The sequence below is a fragment of the Phragmites australis genome, chromosome 1 (assembly GCF_958298935.1).
Source record: "Phragmites australis chromosome 1, lpPhrAust1.1, whole genome shotgun sequence".
Classification (NCBI taxonomy): domain Eukaryota; kingdom Viridiplantae; phylum Streptophyta; class Magnoliopsida; order Poales; family Poaceae; genus Phragmites; species Phragmites australis.
Genome location: NC_084921.1, coordinates 46,325,278 through 46,341,566, shown reverse-complemented (window position 1 = coordinate 46,341,566; position 16,289 = coordinate 46,325,278). Strand labels below are relative to the sequence as shown.

Here is a 16,289-nt window from a genome sequence, read left to right as displayed (position 1 = left end):
TTCTGAAACGAAACGCATGCATAAAAGTGATTGTTCACATTTTCAACTTACCAGCATAAGCTGATTATAACTTACAGTTCTTATTGAAAACAAATATGTTCCTCATTTTGTACACCTAACCTCTCCTCTTCAATAAGCTATGAACAGCACCATCACCATAGTAACTCCATAGAAAATCGTTCTTTACTCCACTTTCCAAGCCTAAAAAACGAGCAGTTTGCCTTATCAGAATATATACCTCATATTTCATAACTTAAGGTAAGCAACTCAACTCAAACGGCTAATGTTGCCAAGGACTCATCACCCAAACCAACCATCTCACAGAATGGCACGTGCTGCAATCATACTTGAAACGAGTCCACTATGGCCTTCAGAACCTTCTGTGACGACGACCACTGCTTGTCGTTGGCGCTTGCGACGAACAGCACCACCGTGTTCCCCTTGGCGGTAGCCTTCGCTAGATTGTGCGAACCCGTCAGTGCCAGCGGTGTCTCCAACACGTAGCTGTAGTACTGCATCGCAAGAACCATGCATGACCGCGCATAAGCAATTTTATTTTTTTCAGCAACATGTTACCAAGCAACTTGAGAAAGATGTGCAACTGCTACACAAGAATTGTACTGCGAGGAGATTGAGTTCAATTACAGTTTGGTCGCCGATTTTCTCGACGTTAGTGTCGATAAGCTCGTCGGAGTCGAAGGTGTTTCCGGTGACGAAAGGCCCCAGAGAGGCGATCAGCCTCTCGGGGCTGCCGATGTCCTCGATTGTGGCGGTGGGCCTGTTGGTGAGGCGGATCAGCGGCGATGCCACCACCTGCACCTTGCCCTGCTTCTCGTCCTCGAACTTCACCTCCACCCACGGCTCGGCGCACTTGGGCTGGCAGTAGTTCCCGGACAGGATGTTGGCCACCCGCGTCTGCTTCCAGCTGGGCGGCAGGATGAACTCGTACGGTTGCACATTGCCTGGAATCGGTACAAATGAGCTCAATCGATGAACTGGTGCAGGTACAGAGAAAGTATGGCAAGAACCGAGACATCACCAGCGCGGAGTGCGGGGGTGTCCTTGGGTGTGGCCCGGAAGAAGACGAAGCCCGGTTTGGACAGCGCCGGCGGCAGGTACGTGCCGACCTCGACCTCGCGCGCCTCGGCGGGCAACGGCGCCCGCGACAGCAGCGCGCTCAGCGCCGCACCTAGCACCAGCTCCCTCCTGTGGCTGGCAACCGCGACGAGAGGCGCCGGCCGCGGGACGGTGTTTTCAGTCAACGACACAGCGTGCGGAGCAGGAGGAGAGCGCGAACCCGGGGCGGGCAGCCGGAGCGAGGAGAACAGCGGGGAGAACACGGAAGAGGCCATGGGGTGAACGCACGGCCTCGCGTTTGGTTCGCGCGGGAGGAGCGCCTTATCCAGACGAGTGCGTGCGATATTTTGCGTGATCTGCGCGCGCCGTTGTGTTGGGTGATTTGTGCGTGGTACGGAAGTCGAGGAGGACCGAGGACGTGCGTCCGCGCGGCTCGGCAGCGTCCTCTTGCCAGCGGGCTTCGGATAAGATAAAGGGGCCGCGCGCGGGAGTGGTGTGAGGCCGAGCGGCAGTAGCGCGCGTCAAGCATGGCTCCGGCGACCCTGGCCTCCCCCGTGGCTTCCATCTCCCCCCCAGTCGGCCGGGAGGGCCACGGCAGCTGCTTTCGTGCCCGGCGGTGGCGCCCGCTTAGTCGGGGCGGCTTTCTCATCTCCTTGTCTGTTACATCCGGTTTTAAAAGGATAAATTAGATGTATTTTACATGTATGTCCTGATTAATTTTCATTCATGCGGTGATGTTATAACTGAAATAATTACAGCGCCATTACATAACAATAAAATTCAGTATAAAAGGACATGTAAATCTTAAAGAAAACACTAAGATAACCTCTAACATTAGCGGGTCTTTTACTCATCCACAAGCGTTGTTCGGAGGAACATCAGCCTAGAACACCATCTCCGGGTTGAAGTATTCATCCACCTAGAACTTAGTTCCATCATTCGGGAGATCCTCAAAGTCTTCTCCTTCTGAGTAGCAACAAAAAGTTAGAAGAAAGCAAACGTGAGTAAATAGAGTACTCAGCAATTATGAGAAAAATATGACATGAAGGCTTAAGATAAGAAATGTTTGACTCAGATTTACTGCATCTATGAAATACTAATCTAGAACTAAAAAGGATTTAGCAATCATATTTACTAGACTCACCAGATATTTCATATCTAGCTATCAACTTATCAGGATACCATCATCTGACTACCTATAACCAACCATCCAAGATCCCTACTAATTATGGAGAAGTCAAGTATGCTCTTGATCGTGAACATGACTGATCAATCAATTGTATACTCTGCAGAGGTTGCACACTTTACCCAAGAGTCGTGATTCTCGTTTTGCTTCACACTTTCATGGTGTAGAGCCGGGGTCTCACTACAAGGCCTTTACAAAACACCTCCAAACTCATATACACCCACTAAAGTTTCACCGTTAATAGGGATTATATCCACTATAGAGATCCCCTCTTGTGCCACTCAACAACCAAACAGTACGTACAAAATAAGGAAGATATCTAATTAGTTGATCATACTGTACCTATATAAGCCTCGTGTTTGTGCTGTTCAGCCGAGTTGTAGGTTTCAAGAATCGATCCTTAGGATCTAAAGCAGGTACTTGCACATCACTCAATGCACACGCAGCAACCATATCAACCAAACTAACCTGCTTAGATCTGTGACGCCCATTGTGTTTTCAACTGGGCCGGCCCATCTCCTTGCGCTCGAAGCCCAGCCCACTCCCCAGCTCTCTCACCGGCAAGCCGGGCCCGTCTGTCAGCCCCAACCTCCCACTTCCTCTGCGCTCGCAACCGCCTGCTGAACCGCCGCCCATGTCTCGCCCTCCACTCCGCGTGCTACCTTCGCAACCGCACTCCCTCCACGCCTATAAAAAGTCACCCCAGCCTCGCTGCTCTCCTATTCTCCCTCAGCCCGATGCTCCATCGGGCCGAGCTACCATTGCCGTCCTCGAAGCTTTGCTGCGCGTCGTCCGCCACGTCCAAGCCCTCCCCGACGTGTCTGAGGCCGCCACCTGCTTTGCAGGAGCTCAAGAAGCCTCCCTCGCTGCTCCTCGATGTCGCTCCTCAACGCTACTTCATTGCTGCAGGACTGCCCTCATCGAACTCCGATGAGCTTCGTCGCCCTTCTCCATTGCCAGCACTCCCCGTAGCGCTCGAGACCCACTGACCGCCTCTTCGACATCGCAGGACCCCTAGCAAGCCTCTCCGACCGTCGAATTCCTCTCTCCGCCACCGGAGCCCCGTCCCCAAAGCACGCCGATAACCCCTGTCGCCGTTCACTGTCGCCCGCCATCCTTGAGCTCTTCCCAGTCATTGAGAACCCCATGGTGAGGATCCTCATGCGCTCCTCTTTCTGTTGCGGTAGATCTCGTCATGATTCGTGCCTGGATGCGCTAGATCGAGTGTCTCTGGCAATCTTCTGGCAATGTCCGAGGCAGCGCCACCGCTTTTCTATCATCGCCGGCCACCAACTCCCCCCCCCCTCCCAGTTGCCTGAGCCGTCTGATATATAGGCAACGACTAAGATTAGATCGGGCCATACCCCTTCGGGAACCAACAAGAAGTCGCCGCGTGTCTCCATAATCCCCATCGGCATAGCCACGTTAGCGTGGCATGTGGACATTTTTGTCCTATGTAGCAAGCCATGTCATTATTTTACTTTTAGCCATCTAAACTTTTATATAATTACAAATAGATCCCTAATTTTTTTACAAATAAGTCCATGAGACTTTCTATTTTTACTAAATAACCCTTTTCTTTTACAAAAATGCCCCTAAAGTTTCAAACCCTCGTAACTTTTCCTCTATAGCTCCGTTTTAGGTGATTCTTACACTCACGTGATTGTAGCAACGAGTACTTTACGTTAGTAGTTTTTTTAGCGCTTTGATACTGTTTAGTGTACCATTCTTAGGTGTTTATGCTTGCTTGTTTCTGGTTGTCATGATTGCATTAGAAGATGAGCAGTTCGTGAATCTGCAGGACCAAACTTTCGAGGAGTTTGAGCAACATGTTGTTGAAGGCATGTGTCCTTGACCACATTGATCTTATTGTAGGAAAGTGTGTCTTCTACTTTCTAATTCCATGCTTTGTCAATATAAATCACATGTTTATGGTTTATTAGTACTTTTCATGATTATCCTTGTCACTGGTGTTTTTGTGTGTCAAGGGAAGAAATGCTTAGTTGTGCTGTCAAGTCGGGTAGGATAAATATTAATTTGATTAATGGTCTATTCAACATGAACCGGTTTGGGTAATCTTTGTAGCAATATGAAACATAAGGATCTAGGCAGGTTGTTTTAGTTGGTATGGCTACTATGTGCGCATTGGGTGATGTGCAAGTACCTACTTTAGATCCTAAGGGCCAGTTCTTTAAGCCTGTAACCCAGTTGAACAGCGCAACCCTAAGGCTTATATGAGTATGGCATGACCAATTAATTAGATATCCTCCTTATTCTGTACGCATCATTTGGCTGTTGAGTGGCACAAGAGGGGGCATCTGCAGTGGATGTAATCCTTGTTAGCGGTAAAATCTTAGTGGGTGCATATGGGTTTGGAGGCGCTTTGTAAAGGCCTTTTAGTGAGACTCTGGCTCTACACTCTGGAAGTGTGAAGCAAAACGGGAATCACGACTTGTGGGTAAAGTATACAACCTCTGCAGAGTATAAAACTGATCGATCAGCTATACTCACGGTCAAGAGCGGGATTGAACTTCTTCATGATTAGTGGGGGTCTTGGATGGTTGGTTTGGGTAGTCAGGTGGTGGTACCTCGATGAGTTGGTAGTCGAATATAAAATATCTAGTGAGTCTGGTAATCAGATGGAATTCGATGAAGTATTCTTTTAATGTTGGTATCGTCACATATAGTAAATAGGATTGCTAAGTCTTTTTTGAGTCTTAGATTCGGATGACATAGATGCAGTAAATCCGAGTCAATCCTTTCTTACCTTAAGCCTTCATGTCATGTTTTTCAACGCTTGTTGAGTACTCCATGTACTCACGCTTGCCTTCTCCCATCCTCTTGATGCTGCTCAGATGATGCGGACTTCGAGGACTTCCGGGCCGATAGAGCTGAGTTATAGGCAAAGGAAGTTTTCGACCTGAAGACCATGTTCTAGGTTGGCGCTCTCTCGGACAACACCTGTGGATGGATGGAAGACCCGCTACTGCTAAAAGTTATCTTAGTGTTTTCTTTAAGACCTACGAGTCCTTTTGTAATGAATTCTATTTTTATGTAATGACATTGTAATGATTTCATTTATGACATCACCGCATGTATGGAAACTGATCCTGGCATACATGTGAAATGCATTTCGTTTGTTCTCTTGAAACCGAGTGTGACAGAGGTGGTATCAGAGCCGTGTTGACCGTAGGATATAAGCCTAGCTAGAAATGGTCGTTATTAAAGACATATCTCTATCAAAAACTAATTTCTGAAAATCTTTTACTCTACCAGTGTCGTTTCTGCCGTCGTTTCTATTGCTATTATTTATAAAATCTTTGTAAAATGTTTATTGACTCTTCTCTCTCTTTCAAAATTTTAGATGACCCGCACAAAGCAGACGCCCCGCAAGCAGGTTGGAGGCTTTGTTCCTGCTAGAGCTCCCGCATAGGCTACTTGGGCGTTCCAGCCATCCGCAAAGTTTCACTCTTCTGGACTTCAGGTGAGGGAGTTCCCTCACAAGCTTTGGACGATCCTCGAGGGTTTGGGATACCAGGAGGCCCCGATCTACAAAGGAATTAGGACCCCGCTCAGCAACCACAGTTTTGCTTGGATGGTGGAGGCGATCATCTTTGAGAAACACTCGAGCGACGATAGCCACAAGATGCACAGGATCCACTCGGCCCTTGCCCCGAGAGAGACCTTCGCAGCTGGGATCTGTGATGCAGCTCGCCTGGCACTTTCAGTCCTTTGCGTAGAGTACCGTGGCACTATCTAGACTACGCAGTATAGCTTCTACTCATAGCGTAGGAGTGGCAGCTTGGAGGTCACCTTTGCCGCCACCAACAGGGAGGGTGACGCCAGACTAGTGGAGCAAGTTCGCCTCACCGACACTTTGACTTAGGAGCTGGACAGGGCCCTTGATGAGCTAGACGACATGCATCTGAGGCTTACCGAGGTAGAGGAGAGGATTCGCACCCTTCAGGCTATGATGACTGATGACTCAGAGGAGGACCCAGAGGAGATGCCCGAGCCAGAGTTGCCATGCTATCCCTCCTGCAAGAAGCTCCGCCTTGATGCCACTCTGTGTGTTTCACCGCAGGACCTTTCTGAGAGTGGCGACAATTCCTAAACTAGCAATTTTTCCCTAGTAGCAGTTTAGCATCATTTAGAGTCGTTTGCTTCATGATGTAATGGACATGTTTGCTTCCATGCTATGAGCTTATGTGCTAGGTTTGCTTGGTGTGTAGATGCGATATGAAAGTTTGTCTTTCACAGTTGTATCGGTCTTGAATATATATTAGCTTGTGAGTTCTTCGTCTTGCTTCATCTATCCTTGCCCTGTTCTCGTTTCCCAATCTTGTGTTCTTGCAACTGTCAGATGATGAACATGAGGAATACGAACAATGCTGACGCCAGCAGGGACAACGCTGAAGGCAGCAACCTCAATGCTCACCCCCAAGACGAAAACCAGGACGCGTTTTACTCATAAAACAGGCAGACTAACTGGAACCTAGTGGACCCAATGCAGATGATGGCCGCGCCGACTCAGATTCTGCAGGGACTAGCACATGCCATGGAAAGACTTCAATAAGCACCCACAGTGTATCAGACACCACCACCGCCATCGTAAATGCAGTCGTAGAATAAGCTACAGGACTTCCTGAGTACCAAGCCACCTACTTTTACACAGGCAGTCGAGCCAATAAATGCTAATGGTTGGCTCAAGACAATTGAAAGCAAGCTATAGATCTCTCAATGCACAGGCAAGATAAGAGTCCTCTTTGCTTCTCACCAGCTTATAGGACCAGCTTCAGATTGGTAGGTAGATTACATTGCACCCATGACAAACCCCAAGAGATCACCTGGAGAGAATTCAAGAACAATTTCCACAAAGCACCACGTGCCAGCAGGGGAAGTGAAACTAAAATGGAAGGAGTTTCTTGGATTAAAGTAAGGTCCCATATTAGTACATGAATACCTTACCAAATTCACGCAGCTATCCCGTTATGCCCCCAAAGATGTAGACACTAATGAGAAGAAACAAGACTGTCTCTTAGAAGGGTTGAACTCTGGACTTCAATATCCCCTTTCAGCCAATGAGTACCCAAGCTTCCAGAAGCTTGTTGACAGAGTTTTCATTCTAGAGAAGAGGAAGCTGAATTTAGGAGAGGAACGCAAGCGGATAATGCAGGGCCAGTCTTCAGGCAACAACACCCATCCCCGCTTTAACCCACCACCCACAGGACAGGTGTACCGTCAGGCAGGCCAGAACTAGCAATAGAGGGCACCGAACCAGACTTCAGGATCTTTTAGTCAGCCAAAGCAGCAGCATCCCCTGCAGTAGTAGGGCTCCAACTACCAGGCCCCACGGCCAGTGAATCAGAACCAGCAACAGCAGGGTCGCACTGGCCAGGGATCTAGTACCATTAGCCTATGCTTCAGCTGTGAAAACTTTGGGCACCTTGCCAATAAGTGTCCCAAGAAACAGTAGGGTTAGACCAATAACTAGCAGCAGAACCGTCCTGGAGGTCAGCCACAACATCAGCCTCGTTAGAACTTCATGAGTGGACAAGTCAACCGTGTTGCAGCGGAGGATGCCCAGGACGCCCCAGATGCAGTACTTGGTATGTTCCCAGCCAACTCTCACCCCACTACAATTTTATTCAATTATGGAGCAACACATTCCTTTATTTCAACTAAGTTCATAGAAAAGCATAATCTGCCGATAGCCATAATGAAAATTTGGTTGATAGTCAGTTCTCCAGGCGGAGAAATGGAATCGAGGCATGTAAGCCCTAAGATAATCCTTGCCATTAAAGGGGTGGAATTCCCCGCAAATCTTATCGTCTTGGAATCTAAAGGGATAGATATTATTCCGGGAATAGATTAGTTGGCTAAATTCAATGGAGTGATGGGATGCACCACCAAGATAGTTCACTTGACACATACATGTAGCACCAAGGTAGAGTTTAAAGCCACATTAGAATCAGGAGATAATATCAAGCTTAACCAGGCCAAGACAGTGGAGGAAGTCAGAGTAGTCAGCGAGTTCTCGGATGTCTTCCCCGAAGAGTTATCAGGTATGCCACCTGACCGAGATGTTGAGTTCGTTATTGAATTAGTACTTGGCACTGCCCCCATATATAAGAGACCGTACATAATGGATGCCAACCAATTGGCTGAGCTCAAGGAGCAAATCCAAGAGCTATTAGACAAGGGGTTTATTCGCCCCAGTACCTCACCCTAAGGAGCCCCGGTTATCTTCGTGCTAAAGAAAGATGGAACTCAAAGAATGTGCATCAGTTATCGTGCACTTAATGAGGTGACCATTAAGAACAAGTACCCCTTACCTCACATTAAATATTTGTTTGATCAGTTAAAAGGAGCATGCGTATTTTTCAAGATTGATCTTCAGTTAGGTTACCATCAGCTGAAGATTCGAGCATCGGATATTCTCAAGACCGCTTTTGTCACCCGTTATGGTCTGTATGAGTTTACAGTGATGTCCTTTGGATTGACCAACGCCCCAGCATACTTTATATACCTCATGAACAAGGTCTTCATGGATTGTCTGGACAAGTTTGTGTGTGTGTTTATCGATGATATCATGGTTTTCTCGAAGAATGAGGAAGAGCATGAGGAGCATTTGAGGATGGTACCGCAGAAGTTCAAGGAGAATCAGTTGTACGCCAAGATGAGTAAGTGTGAGTTTTGGTTGAAAGAAGTCTCTTTCCTAGGTCATATCATCTCAGCAAGAGGAGTATCTGTTAACCCCAGCAAGGTGAAGGGCGTTCTAAATTGGAAGCCACTGCACACGGTTTCAGCGATCTAGAGTTTTCTGGATTTAGCAGGATACTACCTTCGCTTCATAGAAGGTTTCTCCAAGATTGCTAAGCCAATGACGAAACTGCTAGAGAAAGGGAAGGATTTTAAGTGGACCCTGTTCGTGAGACCAGCTTTAATGAATTAAAGAAGAGATTAACCACTATCCCAGTGCTAAACATGTTTAACACACAGAAGCCATTCTCGGTGTATTGTGATGTCTCGCCCCAAGGTTTGGGATGTGTGTTAATGCAAGAAGGCCACGTAATAGCCTATGCCTCAAGGCAGTTGAGGAAGTACGAGGAGAACTACCCTACCCATGACTTAGAATTAGCTGCTGTAGTTCATGCACTAAAGATTTGGAGACATTACCTGATAGGGCAAAGATGCGATATCTTCTCGGATCACAAAAGTTTGAAGTACATCTTCACTGAACATGATCTCAATCTCAGGCAGCGTAGACGGCTAGAACTTATCGAGGATTACAACTTGGGAATTAATTACCATCTTAGAAAAGCAAATGTAGTAGCAGATGCTATGAGTAGAAATGCCTACTTCAGTATGATGACTATATAAGAAAAACAACCTGAAGTATGCAAAGAGTTTGAGAAGCTTAATTTAGGCATTGTATCCAGCTCAAATGCAGTTGTAATGGAAGTAGATTCTACTTTGGAGTAGAATATGCGAAATGGCCAACATGAAGATGAGAAGATTCTAGAGATCAAACAACTAATTAAGAAAGATAAGTCTCCAAGATTCATGGAAGATGAGCAAGGAGTGGTGTGGTATAAGAAAAGAACATGTGTCCCATATGTTAACTCTATTCGAGAGTTGATTTTAAGAGAAACTCACGACTCAGCTTACTATATTCACCCGAGAAGCGCCAAAATGTACCAGGATCTCAAGGATCGTTACTGGTGGTATGAGATGAAATGTGAGGTAGCAGAATATGTAGCCTTGTGTGATACATGTCAGCGAGTTAAGGCCGGACACCAGAGACCAGCAGGGTTGCTTCAACCACTAAAAGTACCTGAGTGAAAATGGTAAGAAATTAGCATAGATTTTATAGTGGGACTACCCCGAACACAGTCCAGGTATGATTCCATATGGTTGTAATAGATCGGCTAACAAAGGTTCACTTCATATCAATCAAGGAGTCATATAAGGGACAAAGGCTTGAAGAATTGTAAACAAGAGGATAGTATCTGACTGAGATACCCAGTTCACATCACATTTTTGGCAGCATCTACATGAGTACATAGACACCAAGTAGAACTTTAGCTCAGCTTATCACCCGCAAAATAATGGACAAACGGAAAGGACCAATCAGATTCTAGAAGATATGTTGAGAGCATGTGCTTTAAAAAATTGTAAGAGTTAGGATAAGAATCTCCCCTATGCAGAATTCTCATATAACAACAGTTACGAAGCATGTTTAAAATGATCCCTTTTGAAGCACTATATGGAACGAAGTGCAGAACCCCACTATTCTGGAATTAAACCAGAGAAAGTCAAGTGTTTGACCCATAAGTCTTAAAGGAGTCAGAAAGGCAAGTACAAGAAATTCGGAACAACCTGCGAACCGCACAGTCAAGGTAGAAGAGTTATGCGAACCATCGACATCAAGAGTTGACCTTTGAAGTTGGAGACTTCATGTATCTCAAGGTATCCCCAATTAGAGATCTTCGTAGATTTAAAGTGAAGGGTAAACTAGCACCTCGATATATTGGATGGTTCAAGATACTAGAAAGAAGAGGAGAAGTAGCTTATCAACTGGAATTGCCATCCTAACTCTCCGGTGTGCATGATGTGTTTCATATCTCACAATTGAAGAAATGTCTGAGAATTCTAGAAGAGCAGCTACCGATGGAGGAACTGAATGTGCAGGAGGATCTCTCTTATTCGGAATACCCTGCCAGGATTCTCAAGACATCAAAACGTGTTACCCGGAATAAAAGGATTCGTATGTGCAAAGTGCAGTGAAAGCATTATTCAGAAGTGAAAGACATCTAGGAGAGAGAAGAAGATCTAAAAGCAGAGTTTTCCTGTCTCTTCTCCGACCTTTTTGAATCTAGAGGATGAGATTCATCCAAAGGGGTAGGTTTGTGACGCTCGTTGTGTTTTCCATCGGGCTAGCCTTCTCCTAACGCTCGAAGCCTAGCCCACTCCCCAGCTCTCTCTCATCCGCAAGCCGAGCCCGCCTGTCAGCCCCAACCACCCGCTCCCTTCACGCTCGCACTAGCAACCTCCTGCCGAACCGCCGCCCACATCTCGCCCTTCACTCCTCACCTCGACTCCGCAACCACACTCCCTCCGCGCCTATAAAGGCTACCCCAGCCTCGCCGCTCTCCCATTCTCCCTCAACCCACCACCTCATCACGTCGAGATGCCATTGCCGCCCTTGAAGCTTTGTTGCGCGCCATCCACCACGTCCAAGCCCTCCCTGACGCGTCTGAGGCCGCCGTCGGCTTTGCAAGAGCTTGAGAAGCCTCCCCGTCGCTCCTCGATGCCGCTCCATCACCACAAGACTACCCTCGCCGAGCTTTGGTGAGCCTCGTCGCCCTTCTCTGTCACCAGCACTCCCCGTAGCGTCCAAGACCCGCTCACTGCCTCTTCAGCATCGCAGGACCCCCAGGAAACCTCTCCGACCATCGAATTCCTCTCTCCGCTACCGGAGCCCCATCCCCAAAGCACGCTGACGACCCCTACCACTGTTCACTGTCGCTCTCCATCCTTGAGTTCTTCCTGGCCATCAAGAACCCCACGGTGAGGATCCTCGTGCGCTCCTCTTTCTATTGCGGTAGATCTCATCGAGATTCGTGCCCAGGCGCGCTAGATCGAGCGTCTTGAGTGATCTTCCAGCGATGTCCGAGGCGGCACCACCGCTTTTCTGTCGTCGCCAGCCGCCAACTCCCACTAATCACCCTGAGCCGTCCGATCCGTAGGCAATAACTAAGATTAGATTAGGCCATACCCCTTCGGAAACCAATAAGAAGCCACCGCATGTCTCCATAATCCCCGTCAGCATAGACACATCATCGTGCCATGTGGACATTTTTGTCCTACGTAGCAAGCCACGTCACCCTCCTAAGCCACGTCAGCATGCTGACGTCATAATTAGGTTTTCTAAATAAAAATAAATATGTTAATTCTTATAAATAGGTTTTTCAATACAAAAATAAACCCTTTTATTATCTCAAATTAGGTAATCTTATATTTAGACCCAAAATGTTTCTGTTTTCACAAAAATGCCCCTATAAGTACTGTTATTTTACTTTTAGCCCCCTAAACTTTTATATAATTACAAATAAATCTCTGATTTTTTTACAAATAAATCCCTAGAACTTTCTATTTTTACAAAATAGCCCTTTTCTTTTACAGAAAGGCCCCTAAAGCTTCAAACCCTCATAACTTTTTCCATTATAGCTCAATTTTAGGTGATTCTTACGCTCACATGATCGTAGTAGTGAGTAGTTTCCATTAGTAGGATTTTTATAGTGCTTTTTTCCTATTTGGTGTACTATTATTAGATGTTTATGCTTGCTTATTTCTGGTTATCGTGATTGCATTAGGAGACGAGCAGTTCATGAATTTGTAGGACCAGACTTTCGAGGAGTTTAAGCAACCCGTTGTTGAAGGCAAGTGTCCTTGATCGTATTGATCCTATTGTTGGAAAGTGTATCTTTTACTTTCTAATTGCATGCCTTGTCAATATGAATCCCATGTTTAGGGTTCATTAGTACTTTCTATGATTATCCTTGCCGTCGATGTTGTAGTTTGGGTGTGAAATACTTAGTTGTGCTATCAAGTTGGGTGGTATAAATATTAATTTGATTAATGGTCTACGCAACATGAACCGGTTTGGGTAATCTTTTATAGCAATATGGAAAATGAGAATCTAGGTAGGTTGATTTGTTTGGTATAGCTGTTGTGTGCATATTGGGTGATGTGTAAGTACCTGCTTTAGATCCTAAGGATTAGTTCTTGAAGCCTGTAACCTGGCTGAACAGCGCAACTACAAGGCTTATATGGGTACGACCTGACCAATTAATTAGATGTCCTTCTTATTATGTACTCACCATTTGGCTGTTGAGTGGTACAAGAGAGGGCCTCTGTAGTGGATATAATACCTATTAGCGGTGAAACCTTAGTGGATGCATGTGGGTTTGGAGATGCTTTGTAAAGGTCTTGTAGTGATATCCCGACTCTATACCCTGGAAGTGTGAAGCAAAACGGGAATCACGACTTGTGGGTAAAATGTGCAACCTCTGCAGAGTATAAAACTGATCGATCAGCCGTGCTCACGGTCAAGATCAAGCTTGGACTTATTCATGATTAGTGGGGATCTTGGATCGCTGGTTTTGGGTAATCAGGTGGTGGTATCTCGATGAGTTGGTAGTCGGTTTAGAATGTCTGATGAGTCTGATAATCGGTTGAAATTTGATGAGCTGTTCCTTTAATGCAGTAAATCTGAGTTAAGTCTTTCTTACCTTAAGTCTTCATGTCATATTTTCTCACACTTGCTGAATACTTCATGTACTCCGTTTGTCTTTTTTCAACCTCTTGATGCTACTCAGAAGATGAGGACTTTGAGGACATCCCGGCTGATGGAGCTGAGTTCTAGACGAAGAAAGTTCTCGACTCGAAGACTATGTTCTAGGCTGACGCTCATCTGGACAACGCTTGTGAATGGATAGAAGACAAGCTACTGCTGGAAGTTATCTTAATATTTTCTGTAAAACTTTCGAGTTTTTTTATAATGATTTTATTTATGACGTTATCATATATATATATATATATGATTTATTTCCTTTTAAAATGGGTGTGATATTGTCGTTTAGTAAGTGCCACTGCCCAAGCCGTCAAGCGCCTTTGCAGATATCTAATCCTGCTTCCTTTTGTTATGCCGCTGTTCTCTCTCCTAAGCTAAAAGCGCGTTGCCACCGAACGAGCTGCTCAGATCAGCGAGGCAGAGGCGGCGTCTGGCGCTACGATCGTCGCCCACGGACAGCAGCCCGGACGATTCGCATCCCGCGGAACCAGAGAAGGTAATTCATTTCATCCTGAACACGTCACTATAAAAAAATATTTTTCAAAACAATAATTTTCTACAGGTGATTTATTTGAAAAATCGTCTGAACAATTAACGAGCACCTCCTACGGTTACGAACCACCTGTAAAAATATATTTTTATAGGCGTTTACATAAGGAATCGTCTGTGATAGTCATTTCTACAGAACCGCCTCTGAAAATTACTATTCATTAAAAATTCATAACTTTTATGTGAAGTTGGATGAGGAAAAAATCTATCTGAAAATTATAGTTTTGATGAGATCTACAACTTTATAGTTGATATTTTTTTTATTTGAAGTCAATTAGATATCTAAATAATCGTTTGAAGTGGGCATCTGGACTTCAAATGAAAAACTTTTTAACTACAATGTTGTTTGTAGATCTCGTCGTGGACTAAAATTTTCTTATAAACTTTATTCTCATCTGATTTTGTATGAAAAAATTATGAATTTTTGAAGATAAACTATCACCTATTTTCACATACGATTCCTAATGTGAACCGCATGTAGAAATAACCACATTATCACAGGCGGTCTGTTTAAGAAACCGTCTGTGAAAATGAGTGACAATTTATTTTAAAAAAATCATAAGTTTTTCATACGAAGTTGAATGAGGATAAAGTTTATAAGAAAATTGTAGCCCTCGACGAGATCTATAACTTTGTAGTTGAAAAGTTTTTTATTTGAAGTCATTTAGATGCCCAAATAATCATTTAAAGTTTCGGTTTGCAGATATCAAAAGAATTACATAGGCTCATATGTTCAGTAGTCATTCTCTGGTGTGATGGTGAGGGTTCGCGCGACCCGACAGGTTTCGAGTTCGAGTGCCAAAAACCGCGTAGTGCGCGTATTTCACGCGAAAAACGCGTGACTTGTGACTTGCGATGTCGCGACCGCGTGGGGTTCGTGGTCGGTCCAATTTTTTTTTTACTTTTTTTTTGTTCAAAAAATATCGATTGCGAGACTGATTATCGCAGTTGGTGCGCTTAAGGAACCGCATGTGTAAATCTATTTTCACATGCGGTTACTTAAGTGAATCGTATGTGATAATAGATTTTCACATACGGTCACTTTTATGTCTGTGAAAATCATTCATTTCTATAGATCTTCGATCGCAAGCGGGTACACTAAACGTTTGTAAAAGTGAGTTATTATTTTATCTCTAAAAACAATTTTTTAAGTAGTGCGTTACAGTCCACGGCACGCGCGCGCGACACCACCACACCCATGATCAACTTAGTTTTCTTTGCAGGCGCCGTTCGGGTACACGAGGAAGGACGTGCTGCTGATCGGCATCGGCGTCACGGCCTTCGGCGTCGGCCTCACATACGGGCTCGAGGTGTGGCGAGGCCTCCATTCGCATCTAGCTGCTCCGTTTAATTTACAGACACTCACGCACGCGTGGCTACGAGCAGCTCGTCGGGGTTGACCCCTTGCAGGCCGGCAACGTCGTGCAGCTGCTGGTGGTGCTGGGGATGACGATGGGGTGGATCTCCACCTACATGTTCCGGGTGGCCAACAAGGACATGACCTACGCGCACCAGCTCAGGGACTACGAGAAGCAGGTCATGGAGGCAGGCGCTAGCTTTGACACGATCCATCCGTGTAAAATACCAATTGCTTGCGGATATTTAGTTTGATCACCATCGGTCCCTTGTTTTCGTTGCAGAAACGACTGGAGAGCTTGTCAGAGGCTGAGCTGCAAGCTCTGCTGGAGCAAGTGGAGGAAGAGAAGCAGCGCCTGCCGCCGATCCCGGATGAGCCTAATGCTATTACCTTCAACAAGAAATGAGGAACAGACCACTACGTGCCAACCGGACACCGTTCTTCTACATGCTTATAGCATAGCTTCAGTAGCTAGCACACTTTGTTGAGATCTGTACTATATGCCCACTAGTGCTGTCGAACTTGAAATCATTCATCACGAGGAGATATTTTTTAATAATAGAATAAATATTATCTTAACCTCTATATCACATGATAGATAATGGAATAAAGATTATCTCAGTCTTTACATGACAGATGCATGTAGCCGTATCATAAGGAGATACGGAGAACAACAATGCACCAATAACCAATATCTAATGTCCGAGATATACAGAACGTTGTTTGCTACTGTCACTATGCTATCATTTGGGCGGTCTCAG

At 45.5% G+C, this 16,289-nt stretch overlaps 1 protein-coding gene and 1 pseudogene across 3 annotated transcripts; one reads left to right on the top strand and one right to left on the bottom strand.

Moving 5' to 3' along the window:
• Window positions 1-17: 17 nt before the first annotated feature.
• Window positions 18-1,523, bottom strand: LOC133922693 (psbP domain-containing protein 6, chloroplastic-like). Of its 3 annotated transcripts, none has more exons than XR_009910524.1 (4): window positions 1,040-1,523; window positions 646-962; window positions 273-512; window positions 18-201 (listed from the first exon to the last, which is right to left on the bottom strand). XR_009910524.1 is itself a non-coding variant. In XM_062368141.1 (4 exons), the coding sequence occupies exons 1-3, from the start codon at window positions 1,350-1,352 to the stop codon at window positions 342-344; spliced, it is 801 nt and encodes a 266-aa protein (XP_062224125.1). In that variant the 5' UTR covers window positions 1,353-1,523; the 3' UTR covers window positions 18-201; window positions 315-341. The 3 variants fall into 3 exon arrangements, 2 of the variants coding, with proteins under 2 accessions (XP_062224125.1, XP_062224118.1); XM_062368141.1 differs by having other exon boundaries at window positions 315-512; XM_062368134.1 differs by having other exon boundaries at window positions 323-512.
• A 4,659-nt stretch (window positions 1,524-6,182) lies between these two features.
• LOC133885358 (uncharacterized) lies at window positions 6,183-16,096 on the top strand (annotated as a pseudogene).
• Window positions 16,097-16,289: the final 193 nt, after the last annotated feature.